The sequence below is a fragment of the Rhincodon typus genome, chromosome 8, assembly GCF_021869965.1.
Source record: "Rhincodon typus isolate 14 chromosome 8, sRhiTyp1.1, whole genome shotgun sequence".
NCBI classification, from domain to species: domain Eukaryota; kingdom Metazoa; phylum Chordata; class Chondrichthyes; order Orectolobiformes; family Rhincodontidae; genus Rhincodon; species Rhincodon typus.
This window is the reverse complement of record NC_063339.1, coordinates 42179579-42206084: the sequence shown is the minus strand read 5'-3', so window position 1 is coordinate 42206084 and position 26506 is coordinate 42179579. Positions and strand designations below refer to the sequence as shown.

Sequence of the window (26506 nt, the reverse complement as noted above, 5' to 3'; positions counted from 1 at the left end):
CATAGCTTACCTATACTTAACACCAAATGTTTCCATAATATATGCTATCACCAAGGCTGCACTGGAGGAAGGGAAGAAAAAAAGTGAAATCACTAAGCTTCCTCTAAAGGGAGGGCATGATAATTAGATTATAAATCCAAAGTAAATCATGTTCTTACCTTCGAGAAATACCTGCATTTCCATGTAAAAGAACCTTTCCTATAAAAGCAAAGCAGTCACTGTACATTACCATAGCTATGTTTGTGCAAAACATTACGAAAGCTAATCAAAAATCAGATTTTTACCTCCATTTTCCAAGCATCCATCAATGAATTCTTTTGTCTGAAGAAATAATAAAAAATAAAGTTAAGTATATATTTTTCACATAATCCTAGTATTACTGTTACTTTCCAAGGGGAATTAACATTCAATGGAAGTCTTTGGTGATTTAAAACATGCTTACACTAAATTCTAAACAGGTAAAAGGATCAAGTCTGATAAGCACAAAATAAAGGTAAAATAATGTAACAGAATGTGACAATGAGCCAAGCAGACCAGAAGATTCCTTACTTGCACCCATGGGCTGTGTCAAATTAGGAGAGAAAATTTGCAATAAAAGTGCTGCAAATACACTACCCAATCTCTCCTACTGGGGTATAATATTATATTCAAATGTCTCAAATAGTAGATACTATGGGATTGGCTCTAACCCAGTGAATTTCAGACTGGCAGGGAGCAGGGAAAGTGCAAATCAGTCTTATAAGCCTAAAACAACAGTTTGGCTAGTGGATGAGAATGAAAAGTAGGCCAATCAGCACAGAGCCAGGTTGTTGGCAAACAGCAAAGTGGTAATATGAGTGTCTTGTTATTTTTGAGGCCTTTCTACCCTCGCAACAGTTACCAAACTGTGCCTACACTGTGGGAAAGCTGCGGCAGCTTCCCTGTGAAGAGAAGGGCTAAAATGTAATTGGGAATATTATACAAATATGCCCCAATTATTCCAGTGGCTACCACAAGACACCCAACTGCTAAAAAGGGGGAACAGGGTGGTAAGGCTGAATCTTCACTTTTGGAAGACCTTGTTAGTTCAAAATTTAAGATTATTCATTTTCTCAATTTTGTAATTTCAGTTTTAATGGGCTGATTCACAAAAAAAAACTTATTTACAACAGCACATTTTTGGTATTTTTGACATATCTGACACCTAATCTAATCCAATTCAGCCCTTGCAGAACAACAAAGCACATGCAACTGAATATATTTCACAAATAAAAAGGAAGTCATTTCAGTTTAAGATAAGTATAAGACTTGTTTTTAAGAGTTATGCTGCAAAAATACTTAATGTTGTTGCTCTGATATCCATTATGCAAGTGAATTGTACAAATGTACAAGAGATGTCTGGTGATAATAAACACACTTTAACAGCTCATTAAATCACATGTATATAGGGCTTTGCTATGTTGTTTTAATTTAGAGCATTTCTGTTAAATAACCATGATTTAGAAATACAATTTGATAAAATTGCAGACATAAACCCACATTCTGCCTCTCCAGTATACTTTTGTGTATGTACAAACAACGATAAAATATCTGTTGAGAGATATCAGGAACAGCTGAGAGGAAATCTTCATGAATTTTGTTTAAAAGACATCAGTATAACAAAGGCTGCATAATACACTTGATGAATGAACCTGGAAACACATTTAAGCTGCCAAAGCAAAGGTATCAGTTTAAAGCTAACAGCAATGATGTTGGATGGAATACACTCAATATTTTGACTTTCAATGAAAAGATATATTGTACGCAAAATAAGAACAAGTCAAAATTTTCAACATACACTTCAGATAATTATTTAAAACAGCTATCAACATCATAGGCACAAAGTTAAGGAGCAAGAACAAGGTCCATTCATGTATTTGTCTGAATCATCTCATTTAGCGGTGACGCTATTTCATTTAAGATGATTAATATGCCGGAAAAGAAACTACAAAATTTCAGTTGTACATACTGATTATTATATTAATATCCTTCTGTATAACATCATGGCCTACACATAGCAATGAGCAGGGTCTAAAGTGCATTAAAATGTGAAACATTTAAAATACCCATAAACATCACTTTATCAACCAACTTAGGTATTCAACTTCATTGCAGAACATTTCCTTTATAACTGACAATTCTGTAAAATTTTGGGTGCACTGTAACTTTAATTGCAAGACCATAATATAAATTGTAGACTGAGTTTTGAGTACATCTAAAGTTTACTAGTTCTGATTAGTTACAAGACCTGTTTCAGGTACAAATATGTTCAAGTTTTACAGTTTAACTATCATTAGAAGTATTAAAATAAGTTACAGGGATAGTGGAGGCACTGGTAGTAATCTTCCAAAAATCCTTACATTCTGGAAAAGTTCCAGAGAATTGCCAATGTAACACTTTTATTTTAAAAGGAGGGAGACGAAAAAGACGGCGGTGGGGTGGGGAGTTTTCAGAATGGCAACCTGTAACTAGTAGTGTGCCGCAGGAATCACTGTTGGAGCCACACAATTATTTCCAATGCTTGGATGAGGAAAGTGAAATAAACTAGCCTACTTTACAAGATTACACAAAATGGGTGGACAGGCAAGTGGTGAGGATAACGAGAGTCTGTGCAGGATTTTAGACAGGTTACAAATGTGGGCAAAACATGGCGGATAGAACATAACGAGGGAAAATGAGGCTATGCACTTTGTCAGCAAAGAGACAGGAGCTGAATATGGTTTCAATAGATAAAGACTGCAGAAAGCTATAGCAGGGGGATTTGTGTCCTTGTGCAAAAATGCAAAAAACTGGTATCCAAGTTCAGTGGGTAATAGGAATGGTAAAGGGAAGTTTAGGCTTTATTTCAAATGGAATACAAGTAGGTAGATTTGCTAAAACTATAAAAGACACTAGCAAGACCGCAGCTGGAATACCGTGAACAGTTTTATTTACCCTAATCTAATGAAGGCTATATTGACATTGGAGGCAGTCTAGAGAAGGTTTACTAGACTAATCCCGGATATGGTTAAGTAGGTTGGGCCTGTGCTCGGAGTTTAGAAGAATGAGAGGCAACCTTATTGAAACATACAAGATTCCTAGGGATTTGACAGGATAGATGCAGAAAGGTCACTTTCCCTTGTGGGAACATTAAGGACCAGTGGGCCATAGGGGTCGCACATTTAAAATACCTATGAGGGGGAATTTCTTAAGAGTGTGGTGAATCTGTGGAATTCTTTACAGTGGAGGTCTCTCCAAGCTGGGTTGTTAAGTAAATTCAAGGCTGAGATAGATTGTTAATCAGTAAGTGAACCAAGGGTAATACAGGAAAGGAAGGAAAGTGGAGCTGAGTGTCATCAAGTCAGCCATGATTACATTGAATGGCATAGTAGACTCAATCGGCTGAATGACCTACTTTTGTTCCTACATTTTATGGCCTTACAGAGCATTTGGCAGATCTCAGCAGTAGTCGTCAGAGGCATTCATATCTTCTTCTCTTCTTGTTACCCAGCATGTAATGTAATCCATATACAATTACTTAAATTCAAGAAATCTTATCTTGCTAGAGGTAAGTGTCTTTTCTGCCAAGACTTATTCATTGGTCATCCTTCATCACAAGTTACTTAAGAACATAAGAACGAGGAGCAGTAGGCGGCCATCTGGCCCCTCGAGAATGCCCCGCCATTTAATAAGGTCATGGCTGATCTTTTTGAGACTCCACTCCACTTACCCGCCCACTCACCATAACTCTGAATTCCTTTACTGTTCAAAAATTTATCGAGTCTTGCCTTAAAAACGTTCAGCGAGGTAGCTTCAACAGCTTCACTGGGCAGGGAATTCCACAGATTCACAACCCTTTGGGTGAAGAAGTTCCTCCTGACCTCAGTCCTACATCTGCTTCCCTTTATTTTGAGGCAATGCCCTCTAGTCCTAGTTTCACCTGCTAGCGAAAACAACCTTCCTGCCTCCACTTTATCTATTCCCTTCATAATCTTATATGTTTCTATAAGATCTCCCCTCATTCTTCTGAATTCCAATGAGTATAATCCCAGTCTACTCAGTCGTCCTCATAATCCAACCCTCTCAACTCTGGAATCACCCGAGTGAATCTCCTCTGCACCCCCTCCAGTGCTAGTATATCTCTTCTCAAGTAAGGAGACCAAAACTGCACACAGTACTCCAGGTGTGGCCTCACCAGGACCCTATACAGCTGCAGCATAGCCTCCCTGTTTTTAAACTCCATCCCTCGAGCAATGGCAGACAAAATTCCATTTGCCTTTTTAATTAACTGCTGCACCTGCAATCCTACTTTTAGTGATTCATGCACAAGGACACCCAAGTCTCTCTGCACAGCAGCGTGCTGCAATTTTTTAACCATTTAAAACATAGTCCATTTTCCTGCTATTCCTACCAAAACGGATGACCTCACACTTGACATGGATGGATTTCCCTAGCAACTATGTTGTTGAATTGTGTTAAGGTCAATACACGTTCTGATGTTCCTGATTAATTTTGCTGCAATAACCACATCCAAACATGACTCAGATTATGTGGCCGCCAGGAAACAATACCAACATTGGTCATTTCCTGAAATTAATTCTGAAAATGATTCATAAAGGAAATGTGAAATATTCCTGCACGTATCACAGAAGTGTTCCAGGAGAGGACGCAACCTCTCAGCCCAACAAATCTGCACCGGCTCTCTAAATGAGCATCATGACTTGGTGCCACTCTCCTGCCTCTTCCACATAGCCTGGTACATTGTTTCTATTTAAATTCCAGTGCCCTCTGGAACGCCTCAATTGAAACTGCCTCCACCACACTTCCATCCTGTGTATTCTAGACCTGAACTGTTTGTTGTGAGAATAAAACTTTTCCACACATCATATTCACTTCTTTGCAAGCCAAATTAATTCTGCATCCTCTCATTCTTGATCCTTTTACAAGCAGGAGCAATTTCTCTCCAGCCCCTACTCATGATACTGAAAACTTCTATCAGATCTCCTCTTAGCTTTCTTCTCTCCAAGGGAAGCAGTTCCAACCTCTCCAATATATCCTCATTACTGAAGTATCTCATCCCCAGAACCATTCTTGCAAACCTCTTCTGCATTCTCTCCAATGCTTTCACATTCTTCTGTGGCACCTAGGATTGTACAAAATACTCCAGCTGACGTCTAACAAGTGTTTTATACAAGTACAGTATCACCTCCTTGCTCTTCTACTCCAAGGTACTATTAATAAAACCCAGAATACAACATGCTTTGTCAACTGCTCTCTCTACTGGTCTGCATCTTCAATAATCTGTACGCATACACACCCCAGTCCCTCTGCTCTTGCACCTCCTTTAAAGTGTCACTCCTTATTTTATATTACACTTTACATTGAATTTCACCTGCCACCTATACACCCACTCTGCAAACTTGTCTCTACCCATTCGAAGTTCTCACTGCTACCTTCCTTACAGTTTACAACACTTCCAAATTTTGTATCATTCAAAAACATTGAATTTTCCTCGTGCACATCAAGATCTGAATCATTAATGTATGTGAAGACAAGCAAGGGTCCCAAAACTGACCCCTGGGCAACTGCATCACATTCCTTCCTCTAGTCCAATAAATATCCATTGTTACTTGCTGTTTTTTTACCCTTTAGTCAATTTTGCATCCAGGTTGCCATAATCCCTTTTAACGCATAAACTTTCCTCAAGTCCGTTTCAAGGCACTGTGTTAAATGCCTTCTGGAAGTTCATGGGCAGTATGTCAGTAGCATAACCTTCATTGACTCTTCTGTTGCCACTTTAAAAGTTAAATAGAGCATAGAGGCAGCAAATACAGCAAACAAGATTGAATGCAGTACCTGGGGGGGAAGTAGAATTTTACTTATATTTTCTTTATTCAAGTCTACTATATTCGCTGCACAAAATGCAGTCTGCTTTACATTGGTGAAATCAAACGCAGACTCAGTGATCGCTTGCAGAACACCTCTGGCTGTCTGTAAGAATGACCCTGGCCTTTCAGTTCCTTGCCATTTCAAAAAGACCACCTTGCTCTCATGGTAACACTTCTGTCAATCGCCTGTCATAATGTTCCACCAAAGCACAGCATACAGTCAAGCAAACACCACCTCATTTTCTGCTTAGGCATTTAACAGCCTCTAGAACTCAATGTTGAATCTTCAACGATTGACATTACGACATCTGTCTTCCATTTTTCTTATATTCTCTCTCCACTCAACAGGCCTGTCTTGTTTAGTTTTCTCTCAGCTGTGAGGACTCACTTTGAACCTTCCACACCTTAATTTACATGTGTTTTATACCTCTATTTCTCATTCACTCCAATTAGCAATCCTTCTGTCTTTTGCACTGGGCCTCCATACCATCTGCCCACTTGCTCCTCCTTCGCCTTTGTATGTTAAAATATCATCTTTCAACCAATTTCTGTTCTGAAGAGCAATACTCTACTTGAAACGTAAACTGTTTCTTCCTGGGTTGCTGCAGCATTTGTGTGCTCATTTTAGTAACAAGTACTGGATCTTTCATTTGGTTGTTGCTAGATTAATACTTAAAACAATCGGTTTCATAAAGAAACGTTATCCTGACAAGAAAATGAGAACTGCATTCACAATGATGAAATAATAGATATTTAAAACCTAGAACAAAAGCAATTGTACCTTTTAAGAACAACTGGTAGTTAAATTCTGATAATAATGTATTAGAAAACATGCTCACAAAACTTGTACCTTTTTTTAAAAGAAAGTAATATACTATGGAAGTAGGAAGAAACACAAGAAATACAGACAACCAGAAGTGCATAAAGTACCTACCACAGGGAAATATCGTATTATATTCTCCACTGGATTATCAGCAATATCCAAAACTAAATACCTGTAAGCATAAGGAAAACATCAATTCAAGAATATGTTTTTTTTGTGCGAAGTTCCTCATTGTAAATCCCATAACTGAATGCATAAGAAAGTCTAAGGGGGTGACAGTGGCAGAGCCACCTGTTATGGCTTAGTGGTAGTATTGCAGGATTGTTAATCCAGAGACCCAGGTAATTCTCTGGGGACCGAGGTTTGAACGCTGCCATGGCAGGTGATGAATTCAATTGAATTCAATAAAAATAGTCTGGAATTAATAGTCTAATGATCAGTAAGCCATTGCCGATTACTGGGCAAAACCAGTCTTGTTTGCTAATATCCTTCAGGGAAGGAGACTGCCATCCTTATCTGGTCTGGCCTACATGGGACTCTTAACTGCTCCCTGCACAATTGGGATGGATAGTAAATGCTGGTCTAGCCAGCGAAACCCTCATCCCAAAAATGAATTTTAAAAAAGCTATAATGTCATTATGAGGCCCAGGCTAATGGCTGGTGGAAGTGAAATTCAAATGATGCATCTGCAGTATAAAGCTAGTCTCAGTAATGGTGAACTAACGCAACTATCATCATTGTTATAAAACCCCATTTGATTCATTAATGCAATTTAAGGAAAGAAATCTGTCAGCCTTAATCGGTCTGGCCTACATGTGACACTATGGACCCACATCAATATATTTGACTCTCAAATGCCCTTTGAAATGCCCTAGCAAGCCACTCAGTTCAAAGGTAATTAAGGATGCTAAACAGATGCTGGCCTTGCTAACATCATCTACATCCCATGAGGAAACAAGACTAGACATTTCTTAGCTGGTTCATTTAGAATAACCAATATGGTAAAAGTGACTGAACCAGCTTTTCTTCTTTCTCGCAGATGACTCTCCTGAGCTTGTGAAAAACCTGCCAGGAGAACAAATTTAAATTCCAGTATCTATAGGATTAGAACAAAGAACAGTACAGCACAATACAGGCCCTTTGGCCCATTATGTTGTGGCAACCTATTATCCTACTCTAAGATCAAACTAACCAGCATAGCCTTCATTTTACTATCATCCATGTGCCTATTCCAGAGTTGCTTAAATGTCCCTAATGTATCTGACTCTACTACCACCACTGGCAGTGCATTCCACGTACCCACCACTCTGTGTACAGAACCTACCTCTGACATCTCCCCAATACCATCCTCCAATCACCTTAAAATTATGCCCCCTCATGATAGCCATTTCCAACCTGGGAAAAAGTCTCTAGCTATCCACTCCATTAATGCCTCTCATTATCTTGTACACCTCTATCAAGTCACCTCTTATCCTTCTTCTCTCCAGTGAGAAAAGCCCTAGCTCCCTAAACCTTTCCTCAAAAGACCTGCCCTCCAGTCCAGGTAGCATCCTGGTAAATCTCCTCTGCACCCTCTCTAAAGCTTCCACATCCTTCCTACAATGAGGCAACCAGAACTGAACACAATATTCCAAGTGTGGTCTAACCAGGGTTTTATAGAGCTGCAGGCTGAATACTTTCCATCTACCACCCCTCTGTCTTCTATTGGGCAGCCAATTCTGTATTCAGACAGCCAAATTCCCCTGAATCCCATGCCTCCTTACTTTCTGAATGAGCTTACCATGGGAAACCTTATCAAAATGATGCTAAAATCCATATACACCATATCCACTGCTCTACCTTCAATATGTTTTTGTCACATCCTCAAAGAATTCAATAAGGCTTATGAGGCATGACCTGCCCCTCACAAGGCCATGCTGACTATCTCTAATCAAACTGTGCTTTTCCAAATAATCATAAATAACATCTTTCAGAATCCTCTCCAATAATTTGCCCACCACAGAAGAAAGACTGACTGGTCTGTAATTTGTACGGTCATCCTTATTCCTTTTCTTGAATAAGGGAATAACATTTATCAACCTTCAATTATCTGGTACTACTCCAGTGGACAGTGAGGACGCAAAGATCATCGTCAAAGCAATCTCTTCCCTTGCCTTCTGTAGTAACCTTGGGTATATCCCGTCTGGCCCGGGGACTTATCTATCCTCGCGTTTTTCCAAAATTTCTAGCACATCCTCCTTCCTAACCTCAAGCTGTTCGAGCATTTCAGCCTGTTTCATGCTGTCCTCACAAACGACAAGGTCCCTCTCACTGGTGAATACTGAAGCAAAGTATTCATTAAGGGTCTCCCCTACCATAGAAAACTCCCAATAAAGTGACTGCTCCTTTCCAGTTTCTGACTTCCACCCATACTGACTCAGTAGACAAACCCTCCTCGACAACCTCCCTTTCTGCAGCTGTGATACTATCCCTGATGAGCAATGCCACTTCCCCACCTCCTTTACCTCCCTCCTTATTTCTTTTGAAACATCTAAACCCCGGAACATCCAGCAACTATTCCTTCCCCTGTGATATCCAAGTCTCCGTAACAGCCACAACATTGTAGCTCCAAGTACTGATCCATGCTAAGTTCATCACCATTACTTCTGACACTTCTTACATTAAAATAGACACACTTCAACCCTATCAACTGTCTATCCTTCCTCACAGACTCTCTGCACGTTGCACCTGCCTGTACACTAGCTACCCCATCCTCTGATCCGTAGCTCCGGTTCCCACTCCCCTGCCAAACTAATTTAAACCCTCTCGAGCAAACCACCCGCCCAGGATATTGGTACCCCTCCAGTTCAGATGCAACCCATCCTTCTTGTACAGGTCCCACCTTCCCCAGAAGGTATCCCAATGGTCCACATATCTGAAGCCCTTCGTCCTACACCAACTCTGTAGCCACATGTTCAGCTGCACTCGTTCTCTATTCCTAGCCTCACTAGCCTGTGGCACTGGTAGTAATCCTGAGATTACTACTCTGCTCATCCAAGTCATTTAGCTTCCAACCTAACTCCCTATATTCACTTTTCAGGTCCTCTTCTCTTTTCATAGTTATGTCAGCGGTACCGATATGCACCACAACTTCTGGCTGCTCACCCTCCTCCTTAAGAATCCTGTAGACCCGATCAGAGATATCCCTGACCCCAGCACCTGGGAGGCGACATACCATCCAGAAGTCTCATTCGCGACTACAGAATCTCCTGTCTGTTCCCTAACCACTGAATCTCCTATTACTATCACTCTCCTATTCTCCCCCATTCCTTCTGAGCCACAGAGCCAGGCTCAGTGCCAGAGACCTGGCCGCTATAGCTTTCCCCAATATGTCACTCCCCCCCACGCCCCCCAGCAGCATCCAAAGCGGTATATTATTGAGGGGAATGGCCACAGGGGATCCCTGCACTGTCTGCCTAATCTCTTTCCCTCTCCTGATGGTCACGCAGCTACCTTTATCCTGTAACTTAGATGCGACTATCTCCCTACAACTCCTCTCTATCACCCCCTCAGCCTCCCTAATGATCCGAAGTTCATCCAGCTCCAGTTCCCTAACGCGGTCTGTGAGGAGCTTGAATTGGGTGCACTTCTTGCAGGTGAAGTTAGAAGGGACACGAGTGGTGACCCTTACCTCCCACATTCTACAAGTGCTTTCTCCTCTGGCCTCACTGCTATAAGCAAGTATCAAACAGATGAATTCCTAACAATGTGTGTAAAGGAGAAGATAGAAAAGTAGAGGGAATTGTCAAGTTTATAACTGCTGTCACAGTTGTCTCTGATGCTCGATGGCAGAGTCAAGAATTTTGCTTGATCCTAATAAAATGAGCACATAGCAAAAACACAATAAACACATACTTTTCAGAGAATATTTACTAACAAGTATAATTTCAAATATTTACCTAAATTTCTCTTGAAAATTTGCCTTGATGAAGTTTGCCTCAATATCCTGCCGTACACATATTATGTGAGTTATTCCATTTTCCTCAAGAATTGGGAGCTACCAAAGAAAAATATTTACTATTTAGATCCTGAGATCTGCAACTTCCCATCAAACAAACTGCAAATAACATGAAATTGGAAATTATGATTTTTATGTTATTACCAGGGAAGTTAAGGATAGCATCAACTGTGTATTTTTTTTTTCTTTCAGTGTGACAAAGATTAGTGGTAAGGTAGATGATTGGGAAAGTTATAAAAACCAACAAAACGTGACCAAAAAAAGAGGGAAAAGACAAACTTTGAGGGTAAACTTGCAAGTTTTATCAACTTGCAGCTATAGCTTCCTTAATTGATATATAAAGGAAGACAGGCCAAAGTTAACAGACTCTTTAGGTGAATGAGACTGGGAAAATAATAATGGGGAAGAAGGAAAAGGCAGAGGAATTGAATAAAAACTTTGCACAGTAGAAGACACTAAATGCATCCCAAAATTACTAAACAAAAGGACAAAAGGTAGTGAAGCAATAAATATAAAAACTAAAGAAAAAGTGCTGGGGAAACTAAGCCCATGGGATGCATTCTAAATTAAGGATTAAGGAAGAGCTAGAGATTGTGGATATATTTATAATAATCTTTGAAGAATCTTTAGCTTCTGAAAAACTCCCAGAGGATTGGAAAACAGCAAATCTGACACCTCGTTGTGTTAAATCTGACACCTTTATTGAAAGAAGGAAGCAAAAAAAATTAAGTAACTATATAGGCCAGTTAGTTTAACATCTGTTGTTTCGACATTGTTAGACTCTATTACAAAAAAACATAATAGCAGATCATTTAAAATACATAATATGAACAAGCAGAGATGGCATGGCTTCACAAAAGGGGAAATCATGCCTGACACACTTAATGGAATTCTTTGAGATGGTGACAAGCAGTATAGATGTAAAGGGGAAGCAGTGAATATATGTGGATTTTCATTAGGCTTTTGATAAAGACTGCAGATTAAAGACTCATGGTGTTGTAGGCAGATCATTAGCATGTATAGAGGATTGGTTAACTAATAGAAAACAGAGTTGCAATACGGAGGGCATTTTCAGGATAGTAACCTGTAACTAATGGAGTGCCATAGCAACTTATACGCCACAGCATATTAAGGTCATCGCAAACCTATAAGAATAGGTGGGAAGGCAAGTAGTGAGGATCACACAAAATGTGTACACAGAGATAAAGACAATTCAAGTGAGTGGACAAAAACATGACAGATGGAACAATGTGGAAAATGTGCGGTTATGTACTTTGGCACGGAGGTGAGAAGAGGTGAATGTGATTTCAATGGATAAAAACTGCAGAAGGCATGAAGGGATTTGTGTCCTTGTGTATAAATACAAGAAAAGCTAGCACAGAAGTTCAATGTATAATAGGGGAATCCAAATGAAATGCTGGCCTTCACTTCAACAAGAATGGAGTATAAAATAGGGAGGCCTTGCTGAAACGATAGAAGGCAGTTAGAACACAGCTAGAATACTGTGAACAGTTTTAGTGCCTTTGCCCAAGGAAAGATATGCTAGTATTGAAGGCAGTCCAGAGAAGGGTAACCAGACGGATACCAGGTACGGAATGATTAAATACACTGGCCTGCACTTGTTGGAAGACGCGGAGGGGGGCGGGGTTGCTTGTTGAAACATTAAAAATCATTGGGGGACTTGAAGGGTAGATGCAGAAAGATTGTTTCCCCATGTGGGAAGTCTTGGACCAGAGGGCATAATCTCAGAACAAGGAGTTGCCTTTTCAAGACAAAGATGAGGAAGAATTTCTTCCGAGGGTAGTGAATTTGTGGAATTCTATACGCAGAAGGCTGTTCAGGTTGGGTCCCGAAGGCTGAGAAAGAAAGATAGATTTTTAATCAGTGAAAGAATCATGGGTTACAAAGCAAAGCAAAGACAGGAAAGTGAAGTGGGTGAACAGAACAGTATGCAAATTAAGATATGGGAAGCAGTGAGTGGATGACCTAACGTCACACTCCCACTTTTTTTGTACAGTTGTACTTGTACATCTCCTATGTCACTGCTTAAGAATGAATGGATCAAGATTTACCATTGTGCTGGTTCTGTGCCATGTTGAGTGGATTAAGTAGTGTGCTTTTTTTAAAAACAGGAATCAGGACCACGTTTAGACAAACAGCAAGTTGCCTATGCATACAACAAAAAAAAAATTCCTTCACATTTACTTGCAAATGAATACTAATGCGGTATCTACATGCTCAAAGAAGCTATTGACGTCTGCACTACAGCACTGTATCGTGACAATCTAGACTTGTCACCATTACATGAATCAATATTTGTGCAAATTATGAACTCAGCAACCTGTGCAGCTGGGTTCAGTTTCTACGACACCGTGTATGGTCACATAAATGGTGTTGCCATGGAAGCTTTATGAAACCCAATGCTCACAAATATCTTTGTTGGGTTCCATGAGAAATGTGTCTTTAATTGGATGACAATGAGCCTCCTACCCCTTGAACATTTCCAACATGTTGATGACAATGTTTGCCATCTCTAAATCCACAGCTGCATAGAAGAATTTCTGACATGTCCTAATGCGTGTCATCCTGTGCTCAAATTCACATTTAAAATGAAACAGCTAAATCAGCTCCCTTTCCTCAATGTCCTCATTGAGAAATCAATCAGGTTGTTTTGTACCACTGTTACTGCAAACTACCATCATTACTCGGTACACAAGTTCAGATTCCTACAGTTTCATGCACTTTATAAAATTGATCTTTTGGGTAACCTCATAAATAGGGCCCCAAGCCATTTTTTCCACTGTGCAAACTTGATTCAGAAATGGGGCACATCAAAATCATCCTGTGGTGTAATAGCTACCCTGGTCACATCACTTCTTATTGTATATTGCACAAACTCGTGAAAGGCCTTAAGGCAGTCACATTTCTCATCCTGAAGCATCTACATCAGATTACCCTGGAAGAGTAGGGTATTTCAAATGTTTGATTAACAGATTAAGCTAGTTGTTTTACTCTAATACTCTTCAGCAGCAATACAAGTGGTGGTTGTCACTATCTGGATGCTGCAGTCAAGTCAAAGAGACATTCTGCCTCTCACAAAAATATAGTAATGTGGTTTCAGTGCCAATGTGATGGTATGTAGGCCGTACATCCCAAAGACCAGCAGATCACATCAAATAGTATACCCTTCAGCTGTTCATAATGAGCGTCTACTTATGCACGCAACCAGACCAAACTAGCAACATTCACAATGATGTCTAACATTAGATGTGATTCGGCAATTGAGTAAAGTTTATCGGATAATTGTGAACGTGCAAGGAATTATGGTGACAATCAATTTAGGATTATCATTCAGGCTCACAGCAAGGCATATTTGCACGTACTGGAAGCTACATATATTAATACACAGGATCCTGTTCTTAACAGACAGAAAAAGCACATACAAGCACTTTTCTTTTTCCACCTGAAAAAAATAGGTAACAGCCATCTGCTGGTTAATTTCTCAAGACAATGCCCTGACCAGAGCCTACCTGCTTTATAAAAATCAAATCAATATCAATGGATGCATTCTCTTTGGCAGCACTACCCTCCTTTCATGCAGTATAAATGTCGATTTTCCCCCGAATTTGTATTCTTGCAAATGTCATAATAAGTGCAAAAGTGAAAAAATATTTGACAATATGTGCTTTTGCTCAACAGTTTAGAAAACAGCTAATCCATATTTTTACCTAGACACAAGGTCCATCATACATGTGCCATAGAGATGGATCTTTGAGAAAGGAAATATTAGTAGAAAGTGATTGAAGAATCAGGTTGCAAGTTTTCTAAAAATAGCCCTGAAACTGTCAGACACAAGTCAGCATTTAAACATCTGACAGACAAAAAGGAGGCAGCAAAACCAGCTAGTCCTGAACCTGAAATAGAGAAAATACTGACTTTATTGTTCACCATGCAAATTGGAGCCCACATTCAGAAAGGAGAGACTGAGTTCCTGACAATTTAAAGGAGGCTGAAAAAGTCACCTAACAGTGGAGGAATCTCCATTTATAAGTCCCAAAGAGAAAGTCAGTTCTAGGATGAGAAGTTACCTGGCTTGGAAAGGAAGCAAGCCATCAGGAGCTGAGAACAAACTTTGAACTGGCTCCAGGCAAATGACATGTCCACTACCGGACAACAGCAGATAATCATAGCAGGAGAAATTAAGCTTTATTAAAAATTAAAGGAAGAATTTATTTTCAGTTGATTAGAATATAAGCAGCCTACAAAAATAATGTTGCTTTTAAGATTCTTACAATAAATTTTAAAACTTAGTAAAAGCTAATGTAACAACTTTATTCAAGAAGAGGAGATGAAACATTAAACAGCAAGCCAGTTAGCTTAACATTTATAATAGGAGATTTGTTAGAAGCTGTTATGAAAGAAGGGCACTTGGATAAGTTGAGGCAGAGTCAACAATAGTTTGTGAAAGAAATATGAAATTTGATCAGTCTATTGGAGTTCTTTAAGGAGGTAACCAAGATGTGGATAAAGCTGAACTAGTGGCTGTATTGTACTTAGATTCCAGAAGGCTTTTGATATAGTAGCACATCAAAGATTATGTGGAAAATAAAAGTTCATGCTGTAGGAGGCAGTACATTTACACAGATGAAAGATTAGCTGACTAACAGGAAGTCTTTTTGAGGTCAGTAAGATATACAAAAGGTCCCTGATTTAAAAAGATCTGACGTTTGAATGTTCACAATTATGAATATCATCTCATACAGCAATATAAATTCAAATACCTGACATGCGAACATTTCCTGTACTTACAAACGACTCCTTTATATTGTCTTCTGACTTGCGAACAAATCAACTTGCAAATGGACTCCAGAATGGAACCCATTCACAACCTGGGGACTGTCTGTAAGGAGTGGTGTGCCACAGCGATTGGAGACCTCAATTGTTTACAATTTATTTAATTAACTTGGATAAAAGGATGGAGGGTACGGTTGCCAAATTTGCAGATGAGAAAAGGTTTACAGGCTAAGTTCTATCTGCTGGGATTTAGAATCGTCTGAAACACAAAATGCTGAGGGGTCTTGACAGGGTAGAAGCAGAGATGATGTTTCCTCTTTTGGGAGAATCTAGAACTTAGGATCACTCTTCAAAAGATCAGGAATTGCACATTTAAAGCAGAGATGAGACAAAACATTTTCTCTCAGAGGTCTGAAGTCTTTGGAACTTCTGAAAATGCAGTGGTAGCAAGAGTCCTTGAATATTTTCAAGGCAGAGGCAAATCGATTCTTGTTAGACAAGGAGATGAAAGGTCAGTGGTAGGCAGGAATGTAGAATTGAAGTTGCAATCAGTTCAGCCATTATCTTATTGAATAGCAAACCAGGCTGAAAAAGGCTGAATAGCCTACTTTTGCTCTCAAATCATACAAACTCCTGTGTGACACTTTCAGTCATTCATTGGAAACTCCAGCTTTTTTAAAAACAGAAGTTATTGTCTCGATGGGGATCATAAAGCATGCTTTATTTTGAGTGGGAGACCAATACTAAGATTTGGCTTGACAAACAAATGCCATGGTGGTTACATGGTTTCTTTCAAGCAACCAAGATTTAACCAGCTGCAGGATGATCACTGACCTCAATAGAGCTTCTAAGACTGTGGAAAAAAGATAAAAATAAATACTACTTCGCAAACAGTCATTCAATAAGCCTTTTTTTTAAAATATATGAGATGCAATGCATCCTGCAGTGTTACTCACATTAAATCACAGCCTCACTTCACAGGAGTTGCATTCAAGTCTTAAGACAGACAGGCTATACAGAGAATTAAAATTTTCTGAGGAGAAAAAGACTCAACACAGAAGTGTGTCAGATTCCTTGGAAGAGTCTTTAACAGCGAAAATTTCATTTATCACAGGAATAAACATTAACTCCATGCATAGGAAACTATTAGGGAATTATATTTCAGAATAATCTTCAAAGTTACTCTCTAAATAGTGTGTACTTAATAAAGGTATGAACTGTTACAAAATCTCTCTCCTCTCACTACACACATTCAATAATTTCTACAAAATAATCTCAGGTGCTCAAGTTCATCCTTCTATTGACATGTATGTTCATTATCAGCATTGCAGATTGTTCCGACTTCCACAGTAAGTGAACTGTACGTGTGAAATCTTGCAATTCCAATTGGCCCATGACAAAAATCAAGACACTCTGGTTTAAAAATAATAATGATGAGAATGCACATATTCAAGTGTTTTATTAATGTTCTGATATTCCAATACACAGGGGTAAAGGAAATGTATTGTGCTACCAGCAAGGGAGCAGTAAAATTAAGTTTTTTTTAAAAAGGCAGAAGTAGCGTCTATTCCGCTTCACAGAGAACAGTCATGATCCTTTATTTCTTAAAGTTCATACCTTACTTTTCATAGCAGCAGAATACGGCCCCAAGTACAAGCCAGGTAGTATCTCCTATGAACAAAAAAAGGTCATTAGCCAACTGGATAAAATGAAATAAAGCACATTACTAATGATAATTATATTCTAAAATGACAAGTTGAAATAAAACTGAGTTTTCAAAAGCTGAATGTAAGAATTTTTTTTCTCTATTTTTGCATTAAGAATTTTCTTCTAATGGGTGTCTGAAACATCTTTAAATTTTATGCCTGTTGTTTGTCTGTTTAATACCATGTTATTTTCAATGAACAAGAAATAAATTATTTTTGCATTGGTATTTTCCAATTGTTTATAAACTACTTTTATTATTATTCATTCCCGAATTCACAGGACTTTTCTGCTTAATTGCATTCTACTATGAAGAATGCCTATAAAATTAGAATAGGTCAAAAGGAGATTCTGCAGTCTATTCAGTCACATGCGAAAAAGTTACACTTGTACTGATACCACCATCACAGTTATAAATAGTTACAAATGTAGGTTGACACATGATACGTAATTTACATGGCATGCACAATCTCTTCTCCCAGTCCCTACCCAGCCCAGATTTTTGCAGAAGTCTGCACCCAAACCCTGACAGTGAGGACTACAATTCCTAAGAGTACTCTGCAATAAGAGTGCCATTTAATTCAAAATGTCGACGCCAGCTTTCACGTCCCACATGATCCGAACGGGACAACAGCAAACTGTTTTTTCTAATTTTAGTGGTTTGAATGCACCCAATCTTTGTTGGGGTGGAAGTTTGGTAGGTCAGTCTATGTCTCTACAACAGCCCCTCTCCACGTTACAATATGATAAATTGCAGTAAAGGCATGGAGAGATAAAAAATGTCAAACCAGAGAAAAACACAATTACGGGAAAAAAGTGAAAAGGACTGGAGAAATGCACGGTAAAAAACTGCTGAAGAACAGGAGCTGGAACATGCTTATTGATCGATCACCAATAATTCTAATTATTATAGCAAAGCCTCTACCGATGGAACTGGGCATGTAATCCAATAGATGTCCTGAAGCAGAATAACCCTTTTGAAGGAAAGGTGCAGAAAGAGTTAGGCAGTTACACTACTGAAAGAGAGATGAAGGGAAAGACCAAAAAAAAACCATTTACTATTAGTTATCTGTTTGAATTCAGTATATAACACAAAATGTAAAACATAATCACAATAAGTAATGATTTTATCAAGTCATACTGGCACGTTATATTCTATGTTCACAGATAATATTCAATTATTAAATTCCGTTGCATTTAAAAATTAATCCAAATACTGAATATTATCCAAAGCACCAATTTGTGCTGGTGATGGGAAATTTTCCCAAACCTTCTGTACATAAAATTCTGAGCTTCATTCATATCTTAATCTAAGGGGCAACATGGTCGCCTTGGATCCATGCACTGCAGCCTCACAGCACCAGGGATCCAGGTTCAATTCCAGCCTTGGACAACCGTCTGTGTGGAGTTTGCACGTTCTGCGTGCATTTCTCCAGGTGCTCCGGTTTCCGCACAACAGTCCAAAGATATGCAGATTAGATTGAGTGGCCATGCTGAAATTGTTTGTAGGGTTGAGGAATGTGTAGGCTACGTGGATTAGCCATAGTAAATGTGGAGTTACAGGCTACAGTAAGGGGCTAGATCTGGGTAGCATGGGTCTTCAGGGGGTCAGTGAGGACTCAGTGGACCGAATGGCTGCATTTTGCACTGTAGGGGTTCTATGATTAACACAATGACGAAATGAATGCACCACAAAGAGGCCTCAGTGTTACAAACAGGCTAAAAAATAGCATTTAGATTACCTGCATTGCACGTCTCATTGGATACATCCAATCCTAAATGGCAAAACAAAATGATGTAAGACACTATAGTTGTGAATTCTTCCTAACACAAGTAACTGATATCACTTATTTCTGCCTAATTCGAATCTGACATTTAAAATTCATCGTCTCTTCAAACTCCAGAATTTATTTCCAAAACCCCAATTTTTATGACCATTATTTCAGATTTTGAATTTCAGCCTGATTATTTTGCCAGTTGTATTTAAAGCATTTTTTCCATACTTAGTCTGATTTCACACACCCATTTAATATCAGACGGCCTTCAGAAATAATCCTGAATCAAACAGTCTGTAAAATTATTTCGTTTTAAGTTAGGAGTTGATTGAAAGCAGTATGGCTATTGGAGGGAAAAACTGATATGTACTTTTGAAAAAGGCAAATAATAAACTACATCTACAGAGTAATTATAATGTAACAGCTCATTATGTTAACTTCAATCAAAAAGGATCTTAAATAGAAGAAAAAGATAAAGTTCCAAATGTTAGGCATCTTCAAATATTACCGCGTTTCAAATAAAATTGCAGTTTAATTGCGATAGTTTTAAAAAAGTCGGCTAAAGAACTAAAAATGCAGTTACAAAAAATAAGTCTATCATAATTTTAACTGCAATTCTAGTTAGCTGATAGTCCATACATTACAGCTCTGTGACCCAGAGTCACAACCATAATCAAAGCGTGCTCAGTATTTCACGACAGGACAAAAATAGGAGGTTCAGTAACAAATCAGGATTATCTTTTTGCAATCAACTGACATGAGAGATGGAATCGAGCGCTGAAATCTGTAAAGGTCTGTTGTTATAATTGTGCAGCAACACAGCTGGAATTAAATCTATGGGATTACCATTGAGAATAGGAGATAACTCAAAAAGGAGAAGCCCATTTAACCACAGGTCTGAAAACTCTGCTTTGACAGGGGTTGACAAGGGTCATGTGGTCAAACCCTCATTATTATTTTCACAAAGATCCCATTTCAGTATTGGTTGAGGAGGGCTCAGAGCTGTCATTTAAAAAGTTAATTTAAAAATACTGTCCACTTAATTTTTTGAAGTGTAAGGTGTATTCACTTTTTAAAATTATATTTACATAGTCCCATTATGCAGAAAGGAATTAATAGTCAATGATCTCCAAAAACAAATGGGGTTCTGAAATAAATAGTACTCTGTTATAAAAAGGTTGAATTGGGTTTAACTACTTTAGAAAGGAAAACAAACTTCATCAACGTGGCCCATTAAAAATCATTTCTTGAGCACCTCAACTCTCAGCGTATGATCCAAATTCATTTTGAATTTCCTATCTTTGGCCTTGTCTATCAAACTCTCCTAAATATTTAACGCATGACATTCTCTGATATTAAAAAATGCACCTTTGGTTAATTTAAATGCATAAACAAAATACCACAAAACGCTGTAAATCGGAAATAAAAATAGATAAAACTAGAAATAAAAAGATTGGGCAGAATCTATGGAGAAACAGTTAACATTTAGAACAATGATCTGTCAGAACTGGTTTTAACGAGAAGGGCATGTGTCTGAAAATTAAATTAATTTTATTTATGTAGGAACACAAAAATTAGGAACAGGAGTAGGCCATGCAGCCCCTCAAGCCTACTCCTCAATCACTAAGATCATAGCTCATCTGGTTACTCCATATTTCTGTTTCCCCAATAATTTTTCACCCCTTTGTTTACGAAGAACCTATCCACCTATGTCTTAATTGCACATTTCCCATATAATACATCATTTACCAGATATTTGCCCACAACTTAACCTAGCGGTATCTCTTTTGTAGCCTGCCCTATTTCACATTTTCCAAAACTGACATTTCCTACTGGGCCCACCTCATCTTATACCATTTAATATTTTACACCTAAAAAGAATATTTACAGCACAGAAACCTATTGGATCTGTGCAGGTCAAAGAAGTGCTATTCAGCCTAATCCCTCTGTCCAAATTCAAGTGCATACCCAAGCTTTAATTTTAATTTGATGAGATATTCTGCCTTTATCATTCTTTTGAGCAGTTCAACACCTCGATCATCCTGTGACAATAATGTTTCTCATCTCCCTTTTATTCCTACTAGCAGTTATTAAGATGTATGCTGCTGGTTATTTCTTTGCAAAAGAAATATTTCTATTAACTCTACCATGGTGCCTCTTAAAATACAGGTTCAACAATATTCAAGAAGTTCAACAGCCCACATGAAAACATGTACAACATCCAGATTTAGATTCTTAAATGACATTAACATTCACATCAAGTACCAGGTAATGACCATCTTCAACAAGATCAAAGCTAACCAACTCCCACTGATGCTTAGCAATACTTACCACCGCAAAATCTTTCACTATCCTAGCGGATTATCACTGACCAGAAATTTAACTGGACCAGGCAAATAAATACTGTGACTACATGAGCAAATTAGGAGCTGAGAATTCTTATTTTTCCAATAAATCTGCTAGGCGGGAACTTGTCAAATCTATGAAATACATGCTTCTTTGCTCCAAGCAATTTTAAATGTTTGAAAGGCAGTGAAACCAAAATTTAAGAATAGAGTTACACTATATTATATTTGTTTGGTGCATATTCTTGGGTAAATCTAATGCAAAACACAGGCAAACATACTTGACATAGGTAAGGAACATCTACATATCTTTACTAGCTTTACCCCCCCACCCTGCTTAGGTTCCAGTCGAGTCCAATGGTCATTTGGCCTTTCCCATGCCTCAAGCAGGAAGAACGATCAGAGGTTACGCAACCTTCAAGCTTCCCTTTTCTCCAGTAGCTCAAAGCTTGTGACATTTTACCATAAGGTTAATAAATAATTTTAAGCCGTGTGCGCACTTTTTTTTGAAAAAGAGAAAGGAAGTTCCCAGAACTCTCTTGAATACGTTTTGTTGAAGTTTAAACGAAGTTTGGTTTTGTTCCTCAATCCCACGTGTTGCTGACTTGTCAAATAGAGGCAAACACGGCCGAGATTAAAATACACCTCCCTAAAAAGCCGATTTGCTACACGAGACAAAAACAAAATAAGAGCCTAAATAGTTCAGTAAACTTCACAGCAATTCCCGAGACACAAGAATGAAAACAAAGCAATAAATACTCTGCGGTAAACTCAGGGAAGCTTGCCACCTCACATCGCCGACACGAAGGAAACCAGGCGGCGGCTCGCCCAGCGCCTACTCCCCGCTAACGGCGCCTGGGAGCCAGCCTCCACTCACCTTCCCCGGGGGAAGACTCACCTCCTCCTGCCCCCTCCCCGTACCCTGCAGGATCACAGCCGGCTTTGTTCACAACTTTAGGCCGAAACTCGGCGCCGGTTTACGTTTACGTTTACCCACCCCCGCGTCTTCCCTGGAAGACGGTAGAGCCGGGAATTCCAGGTGTACTCCATCCATCTCTCGGTCTATCTATCCGGGGGGCAGTAATGGTCATTAATCTTTTGCCCCCCCCCAACCCCCCTCACTCAGATATTCTCGCTCTTTCTGTTACGTGTGCTGGAGCTCACGCGCCGCCATGCTGTTGGAAACCAACATCAACACAACGTCATCACGCCGCAAGACACGGCCAGCACGCGACCAATCGGCTGGCTCCAGGTAGCGTACCTCATTCACCGCCACCCCCCATCCTGAAACCGTTGGAACTCGCGCACTGACCCCACCCCCAATGATATCGCCATCCCCCCCACCCCAAAAACCGCCAACATTGACCTTCACCCGTCCTCCTACCGCCCCCCCCAAATCCATAGACCACTCACCGCTACCAATACGACGCCTTAGTCGAGGCCCCTCTTCCCCCCCCCCCCACCAACAACGCTTCCGCAGACCCATAACTTTGCAGCACCTCTCACTGACACAAACCTTACGATGGCCACTAACCACCATCAACCCGATCTCCTCAGCAACTACCCAGGGATGTCTATCACTCGCCTTCACCAACTCTTCGAACCTCCCCGCCACCCCCCTACTCGACTCAGCACTCACCCTCTGACCTACCAACCCCAGCACTCACCATCTTATTCAATGTCCCTTCCTCTTTATCACAAGCACCCACCCCCACTGACATTATCCAAACCCACAGAAATTGAATGCATAAGCTATTGAGGCTTCACTTTCCTCAAGTCAATCACAGAACCTCTGCTATCCCCATTGGTCTAGGTGATCAAAACCCAATTTTGAAATTTTTGCCATTTCTTATTATAGACGTATTGTAACGCAGCTTCTTGCGTTACCATTAGCAGCATAACTGTCTGTTATATTTTAAGATTTTACTGTCTCAACTGAAGGTCTGTCAGAATATGATAAGCATTGCACCAAAGAGCATAATGGCAGCAGCAGAAAAAGTGATCAAGTGATACAGCCAGACTAGAAAACGTGCTTCAGTAAATTGGTATGCTATTGACTGTTTAGTCAAGTGCTGAAAATATGCAGATTTACAGTGAGGAACATAATCAGGCCTGGTTGTGACTCCTTTTATAATAAAAAGGCCTGCTGCCACTGACTTCTAAAGTCCTACAATTAAATAGTAAATTTAAAGGAAACATCTGTTTGTGACATCTTGTGTGTGGTAATTTACTAATAGAATATGGCTGCAAAATTTAGAAATTAAAAATAAAAGGTTACCAAGTTGTGTTTTTTTTGCAAAATTTACAATGTTCGTACAACGTAACTGAAATGGGTTGCTTTTTTTGAAAACAATGTATATTGTAAAAGTATAATTGCAAGTATTGTATGGAGATAGTGAAAAATAGATCATACACTATCATTGAGGTTCATCATTTTACTCAGTTAATTTAGAAATCTGAAGTTCAACAATTCAGCCAAAGTTGAAAAACAACTGTATTGATACCAGTAATCAGGATTTGCACTGTATCATATACACTTACACACAACTTAGATATCAAGTAAAGTTGCTAACACCCAATAATAATACTGTCAATTACAAGTTTCCACGGTAATTTTAACTTAAAGTTTGAATTGGTTCCCCAATGATTTTGTTGATTAACACAATATCAATTGTCTCATAGGTTACAGGTTAGGAAGGCTCAAAAGCTTTACCCTCAGTGTGAGAAATGAACCCATTTCAGCTTGGGCAGCAGTAAGTGTGACAAGCCTGGGCACTAAAATAGATTAAGAAGAAGCAGCCCGAATATTCTCGTGATTTATCTGCTAAACAATAAATATCCACCAGAGATATGGATTTATTTTAAATAAGGATACTGCAATGGCTGATGTCAATAGCCCGTTTGCAGTTAATCATTGTCTCGTCTCTCTGAAGCACCAGAATCCATAGAAGTAGACTCTTAACAAGTCATTAATGACTGTCTAGATAAACAAAAAAAATCTAATTAATTTCAATCATTTTAATGGGGAACTATGGTCAGGCAAACACAAGAATTGAACTAATTGGTTTAGTTATTTATTTGAACTGAGTCATGATTACTTTTAAAATTACACAAAATTAGCAGCTAATGTTTTTGTGTTTCTTTTGGAAAGCAAGTAACAAGGTTTTCCTAAAATATATTTAAGGACACAGACAAGAAAGGTGGACATTGTAACTTACCTTATGTTGCATTCCTAGAAACACTATTATACAATATCTGACATTCACTGAATCTTGTAATCCTATTCATTAGCTTTACATAGAATATTTAGAAATTGCAAACTAAAAACAGATGATTAGGCCCAATTACTACTTACATTGATTATGGAATTCCAAAGGTACAGAAGGATTTAGTGTTCTAGTGCAGGAGTTACAAAAGATTAGTATGCAGGTACAGCACGTAAATCAAGCTGACTAACAGGATGTCCTTCTTTATTTGTAAGGGACACCAAACATAAAACGATGTTCTTGGAATGAGTGGGTTGTCTTGGCTAGGTTTAATAGATGGGCTCCTTTCCACTGGAATTTAGAATGAGAGTGACTTGATTAAAATGTATCGAATGGTCTTGACAAAGTGGACAAGGAAAGGGTATTTCCTCTTATGGGTCAGTAAAGGATTAGCGGGCACTATTTAAAAATTAGTGGTTACCTCTTCGGGGCAGAGCTGAGGAGAAATATTCTCAGATGGCTGAGACACTTTGGATTTCTCTACCTCAGAAGGTAGTGAGACCAGGTCATTAAATATTTTTAAGAAATAAATAGATTCTTGTTAGGCAAGGGAATCAAAGCTTTTCAGAAGTTAATGGGAATGTGGAATTCGAAACAAATTAGCCATAATCTCATTGAATTCCAGAGTGGGCTTGAAGGGCTGAATGAAAACAAAGTTGCTGGAAAAGCTCAGCCGGTCTGGCAGCATCTGTGAAGGAAAAAACAGAGTTAACGTTTCGGGTCCGGTGACCTGTTCTGAGGAAGGATCACTGGACCTGAAACGTTAACTTTTTTCCCTTCACAGATGCTGGCAAACCTGCTGAGTTTTTCCAGCAACTTTGTTTTTGTTCCTGATTTACAGCATCCGCAGTTCTTTTGGTTTTTACTGAAGGGCTAAATGGTTTACTTCCATACCTATTTCATATGTTCATACAACCAGTTTGTGCCAATTTTTATCCTTCACACCAGGTATAATTAAAAATTAAATATTTCTACTAGGAAGTATGGTTCAAACAAATCGTATCGGATATTTTTCAAAACAAAAAAAAATCATTCGTAATTTGAATTAAGAATCCACAAAAAGCTTAAAGAAAATCTGTGTAATAATACTTCGAGTGACTTTTTAATATGTTTCTATAAACTTTTACTTTAAGGCTTCACCAATCTTAACAACCTGGGCATTACTGACATTTTTCATTACTTCAACAATTAGACAGATTTTTTCACTATATATATTTGTGTGTTTTGAGTTTATGCACTTTAAAGTCTCTGATTGCAAAAGTTGTGCATCAGCAAATGCTGACACATAGAAGGGCATGCCCTCTCACCCTGTGAAAATTTGACTCTGTCGAAGACTTCAAATTAACATTGACATTTAATTCTCAAAGCTTTAATTTCAGACAATTGATTATATTTATTTAATGCTGTTGTATATTTAAAAACCGAGAAAACATCCGTCATCATTAGCACTTATAATCATAATTTCTTTATTCACAGAAAACTGTTTATCTTTCTTTTATAATCACTCATTTCTATTCTGCTTACACATATTTAGCTAAAACACACACTCTCTTCAGAATAAGTGATCAGGCTAAATGAAGTCTTTGTACAAAAGCCTAGAAACTGAGTAATTATGAAATGAAAATCTTTCATATTTCTTTTGGAAACTTATTGCTATTAAATATTGTATAAGTTGACCAACATTTTAACAGTACACTAAAGGGCAAGTGGTCTGTCCAAGTCCTTCTAGGGGCACATCTCAAATTCTGCAACACCAGTGTCCAATTTTACACCCTGTCATACCATACCCTCGATCCTCTTCCCAGAGGTCTGTTTCCAATGTTGATAAATCATTGTCCTCGGTTAACGCTAACAAAATACGCCTTTATAAAACTTCTGATTCATCATGAAAATGCCACAGGAGATCTGTAAGTGTTA

General features: G+C 38.7%; 2 protein-coding genes across 7 annotated transcripts in view; one reads left to right on the top strand and one right to left on the bottom strand.

Annotated features, from left to right (window-relative positions):
- On the bottom strand, positions 1 to 22892 carry styx (serine/threonine/tyrosine interacting protein). Of its 5 annotated transcripts, none has more exons than XM_048599860.1 (8): positions 22840 to 22892; positions 18946 to 18978; positions 17117 to 17170; positions 10647 to 10744; positions 6820 to 6880; positions 285 to 321; positions 159 to 198; positions 1 to 61 (listed from the first exon to the last, which is right to left on the bottom strand). In XM_048599860.1, exons 1-8 carry the CDS (start codon positions 22861 to 22863, stop codon positions 7 to 9), a joined length of 402 nt encoding a protein of 133 aa, XP_048455817.1. In that variant the 5' UTR covers positions 22864 to 22892; the 3' UTR covers positions 1 to 6. The 5 variants fall into 5 exon arrangements, with proteins under 5 accessions (XP_048455817.1, XP_020367486.2, XP_048455818.1 ...); XM_020511897.2 differs by lacking the exon at positions 22840 to 22892 and adding an exon at positions 22321 to 22548; XM_048599861.1 differs by lacking the exon at positions 22840 to 22892 and adding an exon at positions 22222 to 22309.
- Positions 1 to 26506, top strand: part of gnpnat1 (glucosamine-phosphate N-acetyltransferase 1) — a 190989-nt gene that overhangs the window by 106553 nt on the left and 57930 nt on the right. The gene's annotated exons all lie outside the window — the stretch shown is intronic.

What these genes read in the sequence shown, in the direction of transcription:
- styx (XM_020511897.2), bottom strand. Translation starts at nt 22,377, where the DNA reads ATGGATGGAGTACACCTGGAATTCCCGGCTCTACCGTCTTCCAGGGAA. An exon ending in CAATGAGACGTGCAATGCAG is followed by an intron (nt 17,171 to 18,945) that starts GTAATCTAAATG and finishes TTTTGTTCATAG; the next exon opens with GAGATACTACCTGGCTTGTA. An exon ending in TGGATGCTTGGAAAATGGAG is followed by an intron (nt 199 to 284) that starts GTAAAAATCTGA and finishes TTGCTTTTATAG; the next exon opens with GAAAGGTTCTTTTACATGGA.